The sequence below is a fragment of the Triturus cristatus genome, chromosome 4_1 (genome assembly GCF_964204655.1).
Source record: "Triturus cristatus chromosome 4_1, aTriCri1.1, whole genome shotgun sequence".
Lineage (NCBI taxonomy): Eukaryota > Metazoa > Chordata > Amphibia > Caudata > Salamandridae > Triturus > Triturus cristatus.
This window is the reverse complement of record NC_140585.1, coordinates 1126922911-1126938355: the sequence shown is the minus strand read 5'-3', so window position 1 is coordinate 1126938355 and position 15445 is coordinate 1126922911. Positions and strand designations below refer to the sequence as shown.

The 15445-nt window shown below is 42.2% G+C and overlaps 1 protein-coding gene across 2 annotated transcripts in view; it reads right to left on the bottom strand.

Annotated features, from left to right (window-relative positions):
* FAM3C (FAM3 metabolism regulating signaling molecule C) overlaps positions 1 to 15445 on the bottom strand; it is a 337648-nt gene that overhangs the window by 155283 nt on the left and 166920 nt on the right. For both annotated transcript variants that reach the window (XM_085654178.1, XM_085654179.1), the window contains exon 5: positions 13348 to 13471. In XM_085654178.1, coding sequence (XP_085510304.1) covers positions 13348 to 13471 — 124 coding nt within the window. The remainder of the gene's footprint in view (positions 1 to 13347; positions 13472 to 15445) is intronic.

Genomic DNA, 15445 nt, shown 5'->3' with positions numbered 1-15445 from the left:
CCCTAGAGGAAATTGGGGAGGCGATACAGTCCATGGCGTCGGGAAAAACGCCGGGGCCGGACGGACTGCCCGCGGAGTACTACAAGGCTTACCGCGAATCTTTAGTGCCGCTGCTGCGAGCACTCTACAGTAGGGCGCTGGAGGACGGGACGCTCCCACCCTCCATGCGGGAGGCGTTCCTGGTTTCTCTGCCTAAGCCGGATCGTGACAGCACATCCCTGGGCTCCTACCGACCCCTGGCAATGCTCAACGTGGATTACTAAATCCTAGCAAAGGCTCTGGCGGACCGGCTGGCGCCAGTGGTTCCTCATCTGGTGCATCCGGACCAAAACGGGTTTGTCCCTGCGAGGTCCACGTCATTGAACCTTCGGAGATACTTTCGGGTGGCTAGCGAGGCCGTGCACAGGTGGCCCAGAGCGGGGTGCCTTCTTCTTGATTTGGAGAAGGCGTTCGATTGCCTGGAATGGGGCTACCTGTCCACGGTACTGTTACAGTACGGACTGGACGGGGAATTCCTCCAAATGGTCGACCTGCTCTACAGGAACCCCACGGTTCGTGTCCGGCTGGGCCCCTATGTCTCGGTGCCGGTGGGCCGGGGCACCCGGCAGGGATGCCCTCTGTCCCCACTGCTGTTCGCCCTGGCGATGGAGCCCCTGACGGCGGCCATGCGGATGACCCTGGGAGATGGTATACCGCTGGGGGACGCGGTTCATCAGGTGTCGCTCTATGCCGATGACCTGTTGGTATACGTCAAGGATGTGGGGTGCATCCCGGAACAGTTGGCCCAGTTGTTGCAGACCTTTGCCACCATCTCGGGGCTCCGCGTCAATGCAGGCAAATCTTGCCTATACGCTTTCAGCGCAGAAACGGAGAACCCGGGTTACCGCCTGCACGGCACGCCAGTTCATTGGCGGGAGGGCACCTTTCGGTACCTGGGGTTGCAAATATACCGCTGCCCGACTGACCTCTTTGATGGCAACCTGGGAAGGGCGGTCACGGCGCAACGGTCGCAGGTGCGTTTTTGGAGCACGCTCCCCCTGACGACGACGGGCAGGGTGGCACTCGCCAAAATGGTTATGCTCCCCCGCCTCCTGTACTTCTTTGTTAACCTGCCGACGTATGTTCCCCCCGCCTTTTTCGGTACGCTCACTAGGATGTTGCGGGATTTTGTTTGGGGAACCGGGAGACACAGGCTTGCGCTCGCAAAACTATATTTGCCGACGGACAGGGGTGGTCTGGCGGCTCCTTGCTTTGAGCACTACTACCTGGCCGCCCAGCTGCAATGGGTAGCACGATGGTTGGCTGATCGAGGCAGGGACGACACAGCAGCGGCGGAGGCACCCTACTCGCTGGAACGTGTGACCGGTCTCTTTCACCCCCTGGCTGCGGTTAGGGGGCCGCTGCCGCTCCTCTTAGCTGTGGCACATAGGTGCTTCCGGAGGGCACTGTACCTCACTCGCGCGGTCGTTCCATACGCACCGGCCATCCCCCTGGAGGGCTCCCCCGGAGGCGGGGGGGTGCTTGCGGCCTCTGCATTGGCGGGCTGGTGGGAGGCCGACGTGCACACGCTGGGGGACCTATATAGGGACGGGGAGCTAATACCATATGAGACTTTGGTGTCGGAGGATGGGCTCCCGCCCGGTGGGTTTCTTACACACCGCTCGCTTCTGGCGAGGTTGACCGCTAAATGGGGGAACTTGACTACGGAGCCCCGCCAGCACCTGACCGTGCAATACCTGCACGTCATGGGGAGGGGCGGGCACCTGGTCCGCTGGTTCGCGGCTTCGATGCGGGAGCACGCGGCGATTGATCTGGGCCCACTCCGCGTCAAGTGGGAGCGGGACCTGGGGCGGCCATTCGCCGATAAGGAGTGGGAGAGGGTGCTTAAAGGCCCAGTGCGTGTCCCCAGAAACATGCGGTTCCGCCAAATCCAGCTGTTCATAGTGCACAGGGCCTACCTCACCCCCGAGTTGATCAATAAGTACTTTCGCCGTGACGACGCATCCTGCCCGAGGTGCGGAGAGCTGGGGGCGGGGTTCTTACACATGCTGTGGAGCTGTCCTGGGTTGAGCGCCTATTGGAGGGAGGTCAATAGGCTACTGCAGGGGAGCGTGGGCCGCAACATCCCATTTGACTGGCCCGAGTACATTTTGCACCTCTTCAAGAGACCACCCAAAGACAAGGTAACGTCCCGATTCATGGACCTGGGGCTCGTAGTTGCAAAGCGCCTCATTACCAAGAGATGGAAGGCACACGACTCGCCACACACGTGGGCATGGACCTCCTCATTCCAGGCGTGGGCTAGGGCGGATGGGACAGCCATCCGTAGGGAGGAGACTCTGGGGCTGCGGAGGGAACCTATGGCGGACCGCTGGGAGCAACTACTTGCTGAGCTCCGGCGTTTAGAAGGGGAGGGGCGCACAGACCAGGAGGGGATGGATGGAAATTCCTGCGCGAGTGACGGCGTGCGATCAGCTGCCCCGTAGATGGGATAGCATACTCCCTGATGCTTCTGACCCGTAGACAGGGGCGCCTGCGGCCATATGGAGACAACTGCATTCTCAGTGCTGGGGGGGGGGGGGGGGGGGGGGGAGGGGGTCGCGGGCGAGAAAGGGGGGGGGGAACTTTCCGTGTACAACTGTTCAGGCTGCCACTGTTCTGAGTTTTTTCCGTTTGATCAGTTTGCGATTCATTGGTTCTCCATGTCTAAGTTGCTTGGATGGCTCACACTGGCTTGTATGGCTAAGTGGCTGATGTGTGGTGGCTGCTGCCCCCTTTTAAGAGACACCACTGGAACTGATGAGACACAGGCATCCAGCCCCCGGGCAGGTTGCGACTGGTACATTTCTTAACTGTGGGGATGTCTGGCTGGCTAGGCCAGACACGGATCGGCGACCCGCATATGTTTATATACTTCCATGTGTAATGTATCCTGCTGAACCACGTATGCTTTCTTTGTTATACCTTAAAAAAAGCAATAAAAACAGATTTGCAAAAAAAAACCAGGGTCCTAACTGAAGGAGCCGGAAAGAACAACTGACCCAACTGTCACCCCTTAGGCATGATAGGAGGCTAGGGGTCATGGCTGCCTTAAAGGCACAGTGCCAGTTTTTTTCTGTGTTGCTAAGAGTTGGCTTTCTAGGCGGTGTTTTTCTACAATGCAGCCTGTGAGCTGTTAATGCTTTCAGTCTTATCTGAGGTTTTGGGCTAAATGCTAAGCATTAAACCAGTTTCAAACATGCATTACTGCTGTTTTTCTTTCCTGTTTTTTGTGATATATTGTTTATATTGCATAATTTATTGGTGGTATACAGGAGAGTTCTTACAGCATTATTCAGCTCTGGTTATGAAAGGCTGCATTTACTTATGATATATATATATATAGATATATATATATATATATATATACACATACATACACAAACCTGGCTTAAGCCCAGTCCAGGCTTTCATCAATGTTTTAAATGCAAAGCTTGCAAATTTGGGAAGAATGAAACACAGGTCACATCGACATTGATAAAAATCCATGGAAAATTAGGTATTCGCTCAACTGCAGAAGTGAGTTTGTAGTTTACATTTTAAAGTGTTCTTGCCCCAAGCTATATGTCGGTAGCACAATTCATATGGTCCACATTCGAATCTTGCAACATCTCAGGGCAATAAACAACAAAGACCCGAATTATGCAGTTGCCCGACACATTCATGAGATCCATAACGGCAATGTAAATGAACTGTGTTATTTTGCCATAGATCAGGCTCCTAAATCCCGGAGGGGAGGAAACAGGGAGCGTAAATTGAGGCAAATGGAATCAAGATATATTATGCTGTTCAACACAAAGATGCCGCATGGTTAAATTCTGAGGAAGATTTATATGTTCATTTATAATTCATCTTCATTTAAATTGAGCCTTTTAGTGTTCGTATTTTAACTGAACTTTGTAAACAAAAACATTTTTTGAAGGTCATTCTTTGTTATAATGTGAAACTATTCCATTTATTGTTTCTACAGTATGTGCATAAACATTGCCAGTCTGGTCGAAAACATGGGTTTGAGGCTTGGGGAATCGGTAACAAATTATGTGTCTGGTACTTAGTCATGAAGGAATACTACCACAGAGAATGGTTTACAGATCAACATTAAAGAGATCTTGTATATAGAAGCACTTGCACTTTTTTGTACATAGTAAATTATTTAGTTCGGCATCTTTGCGGTAGCCCTTTGTGATACAACAGAGAATCACGACTCATTTGAGTACGGAAATTTTTAATATCTGTGTATATATATGAGTAATAGACACTGTTTTAGTTTAACGGATACCTACTATGTTGCTTTTTTTCATTCTAATTCCCTAAATTGGTTTACTTTTAGATATTATTTATAATAAGAAAGAATCAAAGAAACGAAATTTAGCAATGGAGAACAGTCTGGAAGGAAGCAACAAACAGACACACATCAACAAAGTTAAAACTATGAGCTTTAATTGAGAATATTATTAAGATGACAAGAGTAATGGAGTAAATTATTTGATACCCAAAAGATTCCAGATGTCTGAAAGATTTTTTTCAAGCGGGCAATTAGTGGCTGGCTGGCAATGACTGTTATAAAATCACTGAAACCAATGGGGCGGGTTAACGCCCCACTCCGAACGCACAGCGTTAAATGCGTGACAAAGATGCCGAAAGTTAATCAAGTTCATCAATTCAGTTTATTTTACTCATTCCATGTGTGACAATGACCATGGTTTGTTCAGTCACATGTTGGACACACTGTGTTCACATTAAATCCTTAATGCTGTAGACATGCCTTTACGAGCCTTATTCTATAGCATGGAAAGCTACACAGATTCTCCTCGATTGAATCATATTCATCACCCAATGCATTTCGTGCCTTTCATAGCACTTCGCCAGGGGTTCACTACAAATTTAAAACATGACTGTTCGGTTACATCTCAAGATGTTTCATAATTAACAATTTAAATAACCAATACACACCTTGTCAATAGCATATGCTTATGACTAAAGATCACCCCATGATTAACGTTTTTACCCGCTGAATTCATGAAACTAAATAACACCAGTTAAGCACCCCGTTCTTCATTTAACAAAGGTAACCCACAACTTGATTTCTTTAATAGTGTGGAAACTCTTGTCTATCCCTAAAATCAGAATCTGTTACACAAGCCCGTACCTCAAGTATTTAGATGACTGCCTCTTCTCATTCCCAAGCATATACTGAATGCTCCACTCCCTCCTTCTATTGTATCCACCTGTGTAGTATTCCCTCCTCCTCGTGTTTTCCCAGATCCCGCCTCCTCAATAATCAACATACAAAGCCCATAATGCATTGGTGTTGTTCAAAGAAGGCTAAAGCAGAACATGTTCCCCTCCCCACATTATCACATCGTTCAATTGTTTAAAGCATGTTTTATCTATTTGGACTCCAATGTCGTTATTGCTGTTAAAGGATATATTAACACCCCGTGTTACAAGCATACGTCCTCGACATTTAACCATAGAATTCACCGACTTCCCACAGATGAAATTATAAACGTTGATCACACCAAGCATCAAATTATGACTAATTAAGTGGTGTTTTATATAAAAAGTAAATATCTCTTAATTCCAATGTAACCATAAGTCCAGTAAATATTAATCTACCATCTGCTCTGAAAAAGTAGTCCATATTGATCCTTAGAAGGAAGATGTAAAATTGGTCCAGCATGTGACGAAATCCATTTGTTGGTTAATAATCCTTAATTATGGGTGCAACTCGTCGGGTGGACAGAACGATTATAAATACCAAAAGACGATGACAGAGTGCACACCTTTTTTTTTAATATTCCATAAAGCTTTCCTGTTTGATGTGTTTCGCGTGCTGGCCCGGAATCGTGGACTGCCCTGCCACGTGCTTATGAAATCACTGAAACCAATGGGGCGGGTTAACGCCCCACTCCGGACGCACAGCGTTAAATGCGTGACAAAGATGCCGAAAGTTAATCAAGTTCATCAATTCCGTTTATTTTACTCATTCCATGTGTGACAATGACCATGGTTTGTTCAGTCACATGTTGGACACACTGTGTTCACATTAAATCCTTAATGCTGTAGACATGCCTTTACGAGCCTTATTCTATAGCATGGAAAGCTACACAGATTCTCCTCGATTCTGAAAAAAGTGGAAAATTTCTGAATAAAACCAGAAAAAAGTGGAGCTGTGTAACCAGGGTCCTAACTGAAGGAGCCGGAAAGAACAACTGACCCAACTGTCACCCCTTAGGCATGATGGGAGGCTAGGGGTCATGGCTGCCTTAAACGCACAGTGCCGGTTTTTTTCTGTGTTGCTAAGAGTTGGCTTTCTAGGCGGTGTTTTTCTACAATGCAGCCTGTGAGCTGTTAATGCTTTCAGTCTTATCTGAGGTTTTGGGCTAAATGCTAAGCATTAAACCAGTTTCAAACATGCATTACTGCTGTTTTTCTTTCCTGTTTATTGTGATATATTGTTTATATTGCATAATTTATTAGTGGTATACAGGAGAGTTCTTACAGCATTATTCAGCTCTGGTTATGAAAGGCTGCATTTACTTATGATATATATATAATAATATATATTCACTGAAAAAACCATAGGTTTCACACATGTTATAGTTAGCGGAAATTTTACTGATAAAAAACCAATGAAATTCCCCCGTTATAGTTAGTGCAGGCAACTATAACTCACGCGACCGCAATCCTCTGCTGATGCTAATACTGTATTTAGACACTTATTTGCCCATGTCTTCTTCCATACATTTTTAGCTAAACATATATTACAAATATTTTTTTTTCATAAAGACACATATGTCATCAGCAGAAGATTGCGGTCGCGTGAGTTATAGTTGCCTGCACTAACTATAACGGGGGAATTTCATTGGTTTTTTATCAGTAAAATTTCCGCTAACTATAACATGTGTGAAACCTATGGTTTTTTCAGTGAATTTGCAAGGTTTTTTAAATGCTAATTCCTAACTATAACGTGTGTGAAACCTATGGTTTTTTCAGTGAATTTGTACGGTTTTTTAAATGCTAAGTTACTTTACGCCATTCGTGGCGTGCGCGCCCACTTAACGCAGTTCGTTCCGTGCGCGGTGCGCTTTGCGCACCGTGCGCCCACTTTACGCAGTTAGTGCCGTGCACGCACGGTGGGCACGCGGTGCGCTACGCACACCGCGTGCCCACGTTACGCTAGATGGGCCATGTACGCACGATGCGCTTCGTGCACCGTGCGCACATGGAGGACATATGATGCACTTCGTTTTGAAAGGTAATATTGTAATTTTTCGTATATTTTATAAGCCATGCACAAATGGTGCGCTTCGGGCACAATTTGCACACGGGGTGGAGAGAGTGTGGATAATTTTTTTTTTATTATTTTTTTTTTTATATTTTAGTTTATCTCATGTGTAATAAGCCAAGCACAATTGGTGCCCTTCGGGCACCAATTGCACACGGGGTGGAGAGAGTGTGGATAATTTTTTTTTTTAAAATTTTTTACCGTACGCGTAATCGGCGAAATTACCGAAAAAATAAAAATTCCGTTTTTGGCCTTGGGGGATCTTTGGGGACTCCCTCAACATGGCTATGTGTGTGGGAGCTGTCTAAACAGCCCCTTTACATGTTTTTGGGCTTTATATTTTAAAAATCACTCTCAGTGCGAGAGAGAAAATGGCGGCCGCCGCTTCCTGGTTTCGGCCGATTCGAATGTTTACTTAGATCTAAGAGCCAATCAGAATCGCGCTCGCGCACGCCACCGTACGCGTACGGTAAGCGTACCGTAAGCTGGCTCAGATATATATATTGATTTAAAGGCTATTTTCTCAGAATCTACTGAACAGATTTACACCAAACCTACAAAAGGCACTTCCTTGACCTGAGGACTACCTCTCTGCCAAATTTCTAGTAATTCTGTTCAGCCGTTCGGGCTGTAGCCCTGTCTAAAGGTCCTATGGAAAAATGCATGGGAAAAACGCGTTTTGGGACCCCCCTTTTATCTCAGCCCCCGCTTGACGAATACCCCCGAGACTTTCAGGGTAGGAGCGGAGCGTAGCGCCCCACCTATTTTGAAAAATTTGCGAGGATTCGTCGACCGGCGCCAAAGTTATTCAAAATAGAATGTTGCGGATTTCCTATGGAAACGTGGTCCTAACTATAACTACCTACTGGCGACCGCCAGTAGGTAATATAGATATATATATATATATATATATATATATATATATATATATATATATATACACATGCATACACAAACCTGGCTTAAGCCCAGTCCAGGCTTTCATCAATGTTTTAAATGCAAAGCTTGCAAATTTGGGAAGAATGAAACACAGGTCACATCGACATTGATAAAAATCCATGGAAAATTAGATATTCGCTCAACTGCAGAAGTGAGTTTGTAGTTTACATTTTAAAGTGTTCTTGCCCCAAGCTATATGTCGGTAGCACAATTCATATGGTCCACATTCGAATCTTGCAACATCTCAGGGCAATAAACAACAAAGACCCGAATTATGCAGTTGCCCGACACATTCATGAGATCCATAACGGCAATGTAAATGAACTGTGTTATTTTGCCATAGATCAGGCTCCTAAATCCCGGAGGGGAGGAAACAGGGAGCGTAAATTGAGGCAAATGGAATCAAGATATATTATGCTGTTCAACACAAAGATGCCGCATGGTTAAATTCTGAGGAAGATTTATATGTTCATTTATAATTCATCTTCATTTAAATTGATCCTTTTAGTGTTCGTATTTTAACTGAACTTTGTAAACAAAAACATTTTTTGAAGGTCATTCTTTGTTATAATGTGAAACTATTCCATTTATTGTTTCCACAGTATGTGCATAAACATTGCCAGTCTGGTCGAAAACATGGGTTTGAGGCTTGGGGAATCGGTAAAAATTATGTGTCTGGTACTTAGTCATGAAGGAATACTACCACAGAGAATGGTTTACAGATCAACATTAAAGAGATCTTGTATATAGAAGCACTTGCACTTTTTTGTACATAGTAAATTAATTAGTTCGGCATCTTTGCGGTAGCCCTTTGTGATACAACAGAGAATCACGACTCATTTGAGTACGGAAATTTTTAATATCTGTGTATATATGAGTAATAGACACTGTTTTAGTTTAACGGATAACTACTATGTTGCTTTTTTTCATTCTAATTCCCTAAATTGGTTTACTTTTAGATATTATTTATAATAAGAAAGAATCAAAGAAACGAAATTTAGCAATGGAGAACAGTCTGGAAGGAAGCAACAAACAGACACACATCAACAAAGTTAAAACTATGAGCTTTAATTGAGAATATTATTAAGATGACAAGAGTAATGGAGTAAATTATTTGATACCCAAAAGATTCCAGATGTCTGAAAGATTTTTTTCAAGCGGGCAATTAGTGGCTGGCTGGCAATAACTGTTATAAGACAACACTGTGTTAATATTTTATCACTGGCAAATGAGGAATTATGAATTAGTTTTTGTGATTTGAAAGGTATATGACAAAGTTACCTTCCAGGCTAAACATTTTGGCACTTGCTCAGAATTTTCTAGCAAGAATCTATTGGGCTTTTTTTGACAGTATGCGATACGTGAAATGGTGTCTGCACTTTTTCGCACTTGCACTTTATTTAAATATTGGGTTACGCACTATGGCACTTTATCATTGTAAAATAAATGTTTACATTGAAGATGGTTTTTGGAATACATTTTTAGAAAAGTAACTTCTGATGTAATTTTACTTTTTTTTTAAAAATGATGTCCTTATTTCACGTGCATATATGTATTTACTTGGATATGTTTACATTGGCGCAATAGTATCCAAATAGCCTAGAGAAAGAACGTACACCAAATATGAAGTAATATGTGGTATTGGATATTACCTGTTTAAATAAAGTTTTGTTTCAGACAAACAAATAAAAACACAACTTTCAAGAATGTATTCAGAGAATCCACATGTAAAGACAAAGTCTTTTCTTTATGTTTAACAGCCAGTGATTGGTGTAAAAAACCATGTGACCTTAATTGTATTTTACGTTTATGTATTTTAACCCATACACGGAACTCGTTTCTCATTGCATGAGTAAGGCAGGTGATGCCGAAACGCGTAGCAATGGAATGAAATCATTAAAACCTGTGAATCCAGTGAAGTCGTTGGTGTCTGTGTCCTTTCTTCAGTTGAAGATTGGAGTTGGTGGTTGATTATATATATATATATATATATAGAGAGAGAGAGAGAGAGAGAGAGAGAGATATAGAGATATAGAGATATAGAGATGCATATATGTTTATCACATATATGATTGTGTTTCCGGGGTCCCGCGCAAAGGCGGGAATATTCTAGTACTTATGACTTTGATGAGGATCCCCTGGAAGAGAATTCTTCATTTACAGATAAGTGCTGTAAGTTACTGAACAACTTCAAAAATAGGTGCACAAGTCATGCTGCTTCCTAGCATTACCGAAAGTCTTTTAAAAGACCGTGCTAGAAATGTGGGGGCTCAGTATAGGATTAAGGCACTGAATGTGTGGAGATGTAGATGATAAGGATGGCAATGCCCTTTTGTGCCACTTGAGCTCGGTGCCATTTTCAGCTGCTTAGTTACGAAGGATGTTTGAAGTGATGGCGCAGTGCAAGTGCAATCTAGTGAGCCATACAGTAACAAATATATAGTTACACTGACAATATTTGCACAACGTACAAAGAATCTCCGCCCATAGGGCACAGATTCAATTCAGGGAACCCAATGGTATGAACATTCGAGTCCCAATAGACCACCGTTCAGTGGAACGGGTGGATCCTATTTAGTCGACGTTTTAACCCCTAAAACAAATCATACGGATCTTCATAAGGACACCAAAGAGGTAGCAACCTACAGAAGAAAATATGGGAACTATCAGTGAGTTCCCTTCTAAATACACCAAAAATAGGAGTATATCCTAAAAGAAACTGAATCTTCCCTGACCAAAATAATCTGATAAATCTTCATTCATTTCATGTATTCAGAGTAGAAGAAAATCTTTAAGGATCAGTCCAGTGGTCAATAACTCATAGCTAAATCTGACAAAGCAAGAAGAAGAAAACAAAACTTGTGTGTGAATTAACGCTTGGACTACATACAAAAGTGTTACATCATCTTAAACCTCTTTTACTATTCAGATTTCCAAAACAAGCCTTTAAAAATCCTTCCCTCCGACTCTTCCCTCCCCTTTTAGTCATCCCAAACCTGCTCTTGCTGCTAGAATCTCCAAATAAACTCTTTCTAGATCCTTCACTCTTCTATCACTCTAATATCCTTTTCAATTGAACTAACAGACTCACATGTCCACTGCTCAAATTAATTTCATATTTTCTGATACAAATGCACCACTAATCCTATTTGAGTTCTGGAGTAGAGTGACTCCTCAAAATGTACCTTTGATGCCTCATCAGGGGTACCAAGCGCTATATAAATGCAAACCCCTCCCTCTTCTATTCCTCCACTATCCTTTTCAACCCAAATAACAGACTCACATGTCCACAGCTCATATGAATTCATATTTCCCTATACTAATTCACTACTAATCCTTTTTGGTTTCCGGAGTAGCATGCTACTCGCTGAAAAGCACGTAGACGCCTTGTATGGGGTAGTAAGCGCTATGTAAATGCAAAAACAATTAACTTTTCCCACTCAATAAGTAGGGAAACCGACCTCTGAGATCCTTCCAAACATAGCCCTCCCATGGAAGACAGAAGACCTAAAATCTCTGGGCACACTGCTGGCACCAAATACACCTATTTAAAGCTGAACCTGGACAGACAATTAAAGTTCTGGTCAAGGCATACCCTCTTTATAACTGACAGAGTGGCCTTAGTAAAAGGCAGTGGTCCTACCCTTCTGTTTATAAACTTTTCAAGGTATTTGTTCTCAAAAACCCAAAAGGTTTTTCAAGGAATAAGATAGTTTATTGAGCTCATTGATACAGGCAGGCTCACCCCTTAGGATTACGCTGTACACATTTAAAGTTCCCTATGAGACAGTTGGGTTGGCAGTGTAAAGTTTAGAGCGTTATTGCCTTGCATCCAAGCTGAGCTCCGCCCTCAATGGTTAAATGACATACCAAAACAAAGAAAATAATTTACTAATGGAATGCTCCGATTCCAATTTCGGACTAAACTCTACAAGTCGGGAAGTGTTGAAGTTTGTGGATCGGATGAGTCACACACAAAAAATGTGTACGAAATTTGCAAACTATACCCTCAGCCTCAATAGCTGGTTGGGTGGACCACAGATATGCCCCAATGAATGCATATACGATTAAGAATAACGGCAAACGTTTTATACAGCAACAGCGGAACGTGCACTGCTTTGGTACTTCCTGTTACATGCCAGATTCTCTAAGGTTGTCATCGACATACAGCAGTCGATTCCCGGCAGACCCCCCCAAAACATGAAACAATGAAAGAGAATGTTTCACTGGACCAGGGTCGTTGATCCCTGGCTTTATATATAGAGCCTTGTTGAGAGATAAACATACTCTGGAATAAGACAGAAATGGGAAGGGGCTGTCAAACAGCACAAGATTCGGAATGGGACAGGATATCAAAATATAGTACCAGGGCTACAATTAACCCTAAATTCTGCCTCATGCATTCTAACTATGTACACAGAACATACCTCACTCCCAAAACCCTCCATAAGATCTACCCTACACATACAGTGAGTTGTCTTAGATTACAAAGCGAGTAGAAGGCTTGCTTCACATGATCTAGACATGAACAGTAGTCCAGGAATTCTGGGAACAGCGGTTTTGCAGCTGGCAGTAGGTGCTGTAATCAGAAGGGACATATAAGCATGCACTTTAGGCCTAGGCCCAAATCCTAAAAATAGGAAGCGACTGAAACATATCAATATAGGTTTAAACTTCATGCTTGCAAAAGATGCATCACAATACATTGGCTATGATAAAATGGCCCCACATTTAAACTGTGGTGTAAAACATAAATTAATGGCATTTTGCAGAGGCAGCCTCAATTTCCACTGTTAGAATGGACTATAAACTAATTGAAGATCTAGCTGCTGGAGAGTAGTGTGTGAGATACTAAAAGGTCCATCTGAGGAATTGAACCGTGTCTTCTCATTCACTAGGGAAACATGTCAAAGTTTGTAAATGTGTTACGCATGACATTGTACCTACAAATCGCCAAGGCTGATGTATCCTTCACTATTCTTGCATGATTCTGGAACCTGAAACCTCACACCACAATGTATTTTATAGTTTTCCTGGCCTTATTAAAACAATAACATACAATTTTGCAAAATACTTACACCACATCTTCAACACAAATTTTGGGTCCAACAACATTGGCGGCTCCACTTGCCATTTTAAAGGCAAAATGTTTCTCTGGACAAATTTTCGAAATCCCACACTTGTATCTTGGAGGTTTGGTAACTATAGAAAAGTAAAACGTTAGTTATAAAATACAGGTTCAAAAATGACCTAAATAGACATTAATGTTATTTAAAAAAAAAAAATTAAAAAAAAAAAATGATTATATATATATATGTGCCTGTTGCTACCCCTGATGTTTTTCTTTACGCTGTCAACTACAAAGTACGAAAGATCTTCCGCTTTACCGCCGTGTACTTTGTTAATGTGGCGGGCCACAGGATATGTTGGGTCATTATTACTAACGGCCCTTAGGTGTTGTAGTATCCTTATGTGTACGGGATGGATGGTACTTCCCACGTACATCTTGTCACAGGTACAACGTAACACATATACCGCAAAATCTGTTTTGCACGTATAATTCTCCCTGATATACATATACATATATATACACACATATATATGCGAGGAACTTCGTCTGAAACCTCCCAATTCCTCCTGGAAAGACGAACATGGACCCATAAGTTAAGTGCAGGGTTATTTATTGAATCCAACAAAACGCACCTCCGCCATGATGCGTTTCGACCCTCAAGAGACCTTGATCATATGACACTGTGATAGGAAGCCAAACATTTAAAGTGCTAGTGCAATGTCACATGCAAAGTTAGGCAGATAGACATAGAAAACAAATTTGAAGGTTATGGCCACATTTCATTTGTTAAAATGTTGACAAACGCTGGATATGTTTAAAAAAAAAACAATGTGCACAGCTTAAATACATAAATACCTGTAAAAAAGCGTTGCGCATTAAACGAGCATAGAAAATGTATACAATTGCACCTTCTTCCCTGAAACCTGGTTTCACGCTTATGAGCTAAAATCTCATAGCTCATACAAATTGGGTAAAAGATAAAAAAAAAAAAGGGGAGGGAGACGGAGTGCAAATATTCAGATGATAGCAGCAATAATTTGTGCAAATATGCAAATGCAGCATCCTTGATTTCAAGGGCAAACAAAAGTTTAGCAGCGTTTTGTCGTGCACAAACGCAAGACGTTAATGTGCCGTCGATATACACGGAAGCAGTTTATATTTAAACATAAATAGCAAAATATCACTTAGCCTTTTGAAACCGTGTCACTGATAAAACCCTAGTGGCTCCTTACACAATTTTAAAATATATGAAAAAATTCTAAAGAACACCTGTCTCTCTATAATGCACCTAGATCATCACATTGTGTAATGCATACATCCATTTGATGCCCCAGATGTCGCCCTGGTTGTTCTAATGCTTACTTATATCATCAAGTATAGATATGCTCTCTAAGGAATGGTATAATAGAAAAAATCATACATATCCAATCAAGAAGGAATGGCTAGAACAGTGATGATCTTTGCAAGGTTTCCAACATACTGTTATATTCATTAATTCATTGATATCTGAAAAGAATATGTTGATATGCCAGTTATTCTGAAACCCACTATCTATATCGGGGCCTAGAATCCTAATAAACATTTATTACTCCATAAATATTTAAAATCAAATTCAAATGCATTTACCATTGAATAAAAAGAAACCTAAAACCATAAAAAATTCATTATATCATAAATATCTAAAATCAAATTTCATCTTTGATTGACTGATTCCATGCATACATCACTGCCTTTCATAGCATCAACTACCTTCCCAGTAGATTTGTTCTTTGCCTGAAAAAGTGCTAGTGCTAAAGAAAAAAGCTTAAACAAACCACAATTTTTAAAATCGTATTATAATAAATGCCTTTAAATACATCAAGGAGGTTAAATATATACATCTCTTACTGTGGTAAAGGGTGTGCTGAAACTTGATAACGACTGTATTAAAACTGACATAGGCATGTGAAGAAATCTTCGCTTGAATTCAGCCCACTGGGCGTCTTGGTATCAAGCTCAAGAATGTACCGTGTTTCTAATCTCCTCAAAAGAGCTTCTCGATCCCCCCCTCGTCTGAGTGGTGGGACCGTATCAACAACAAAGTAGCTTAAGATGTTACAGGCTGC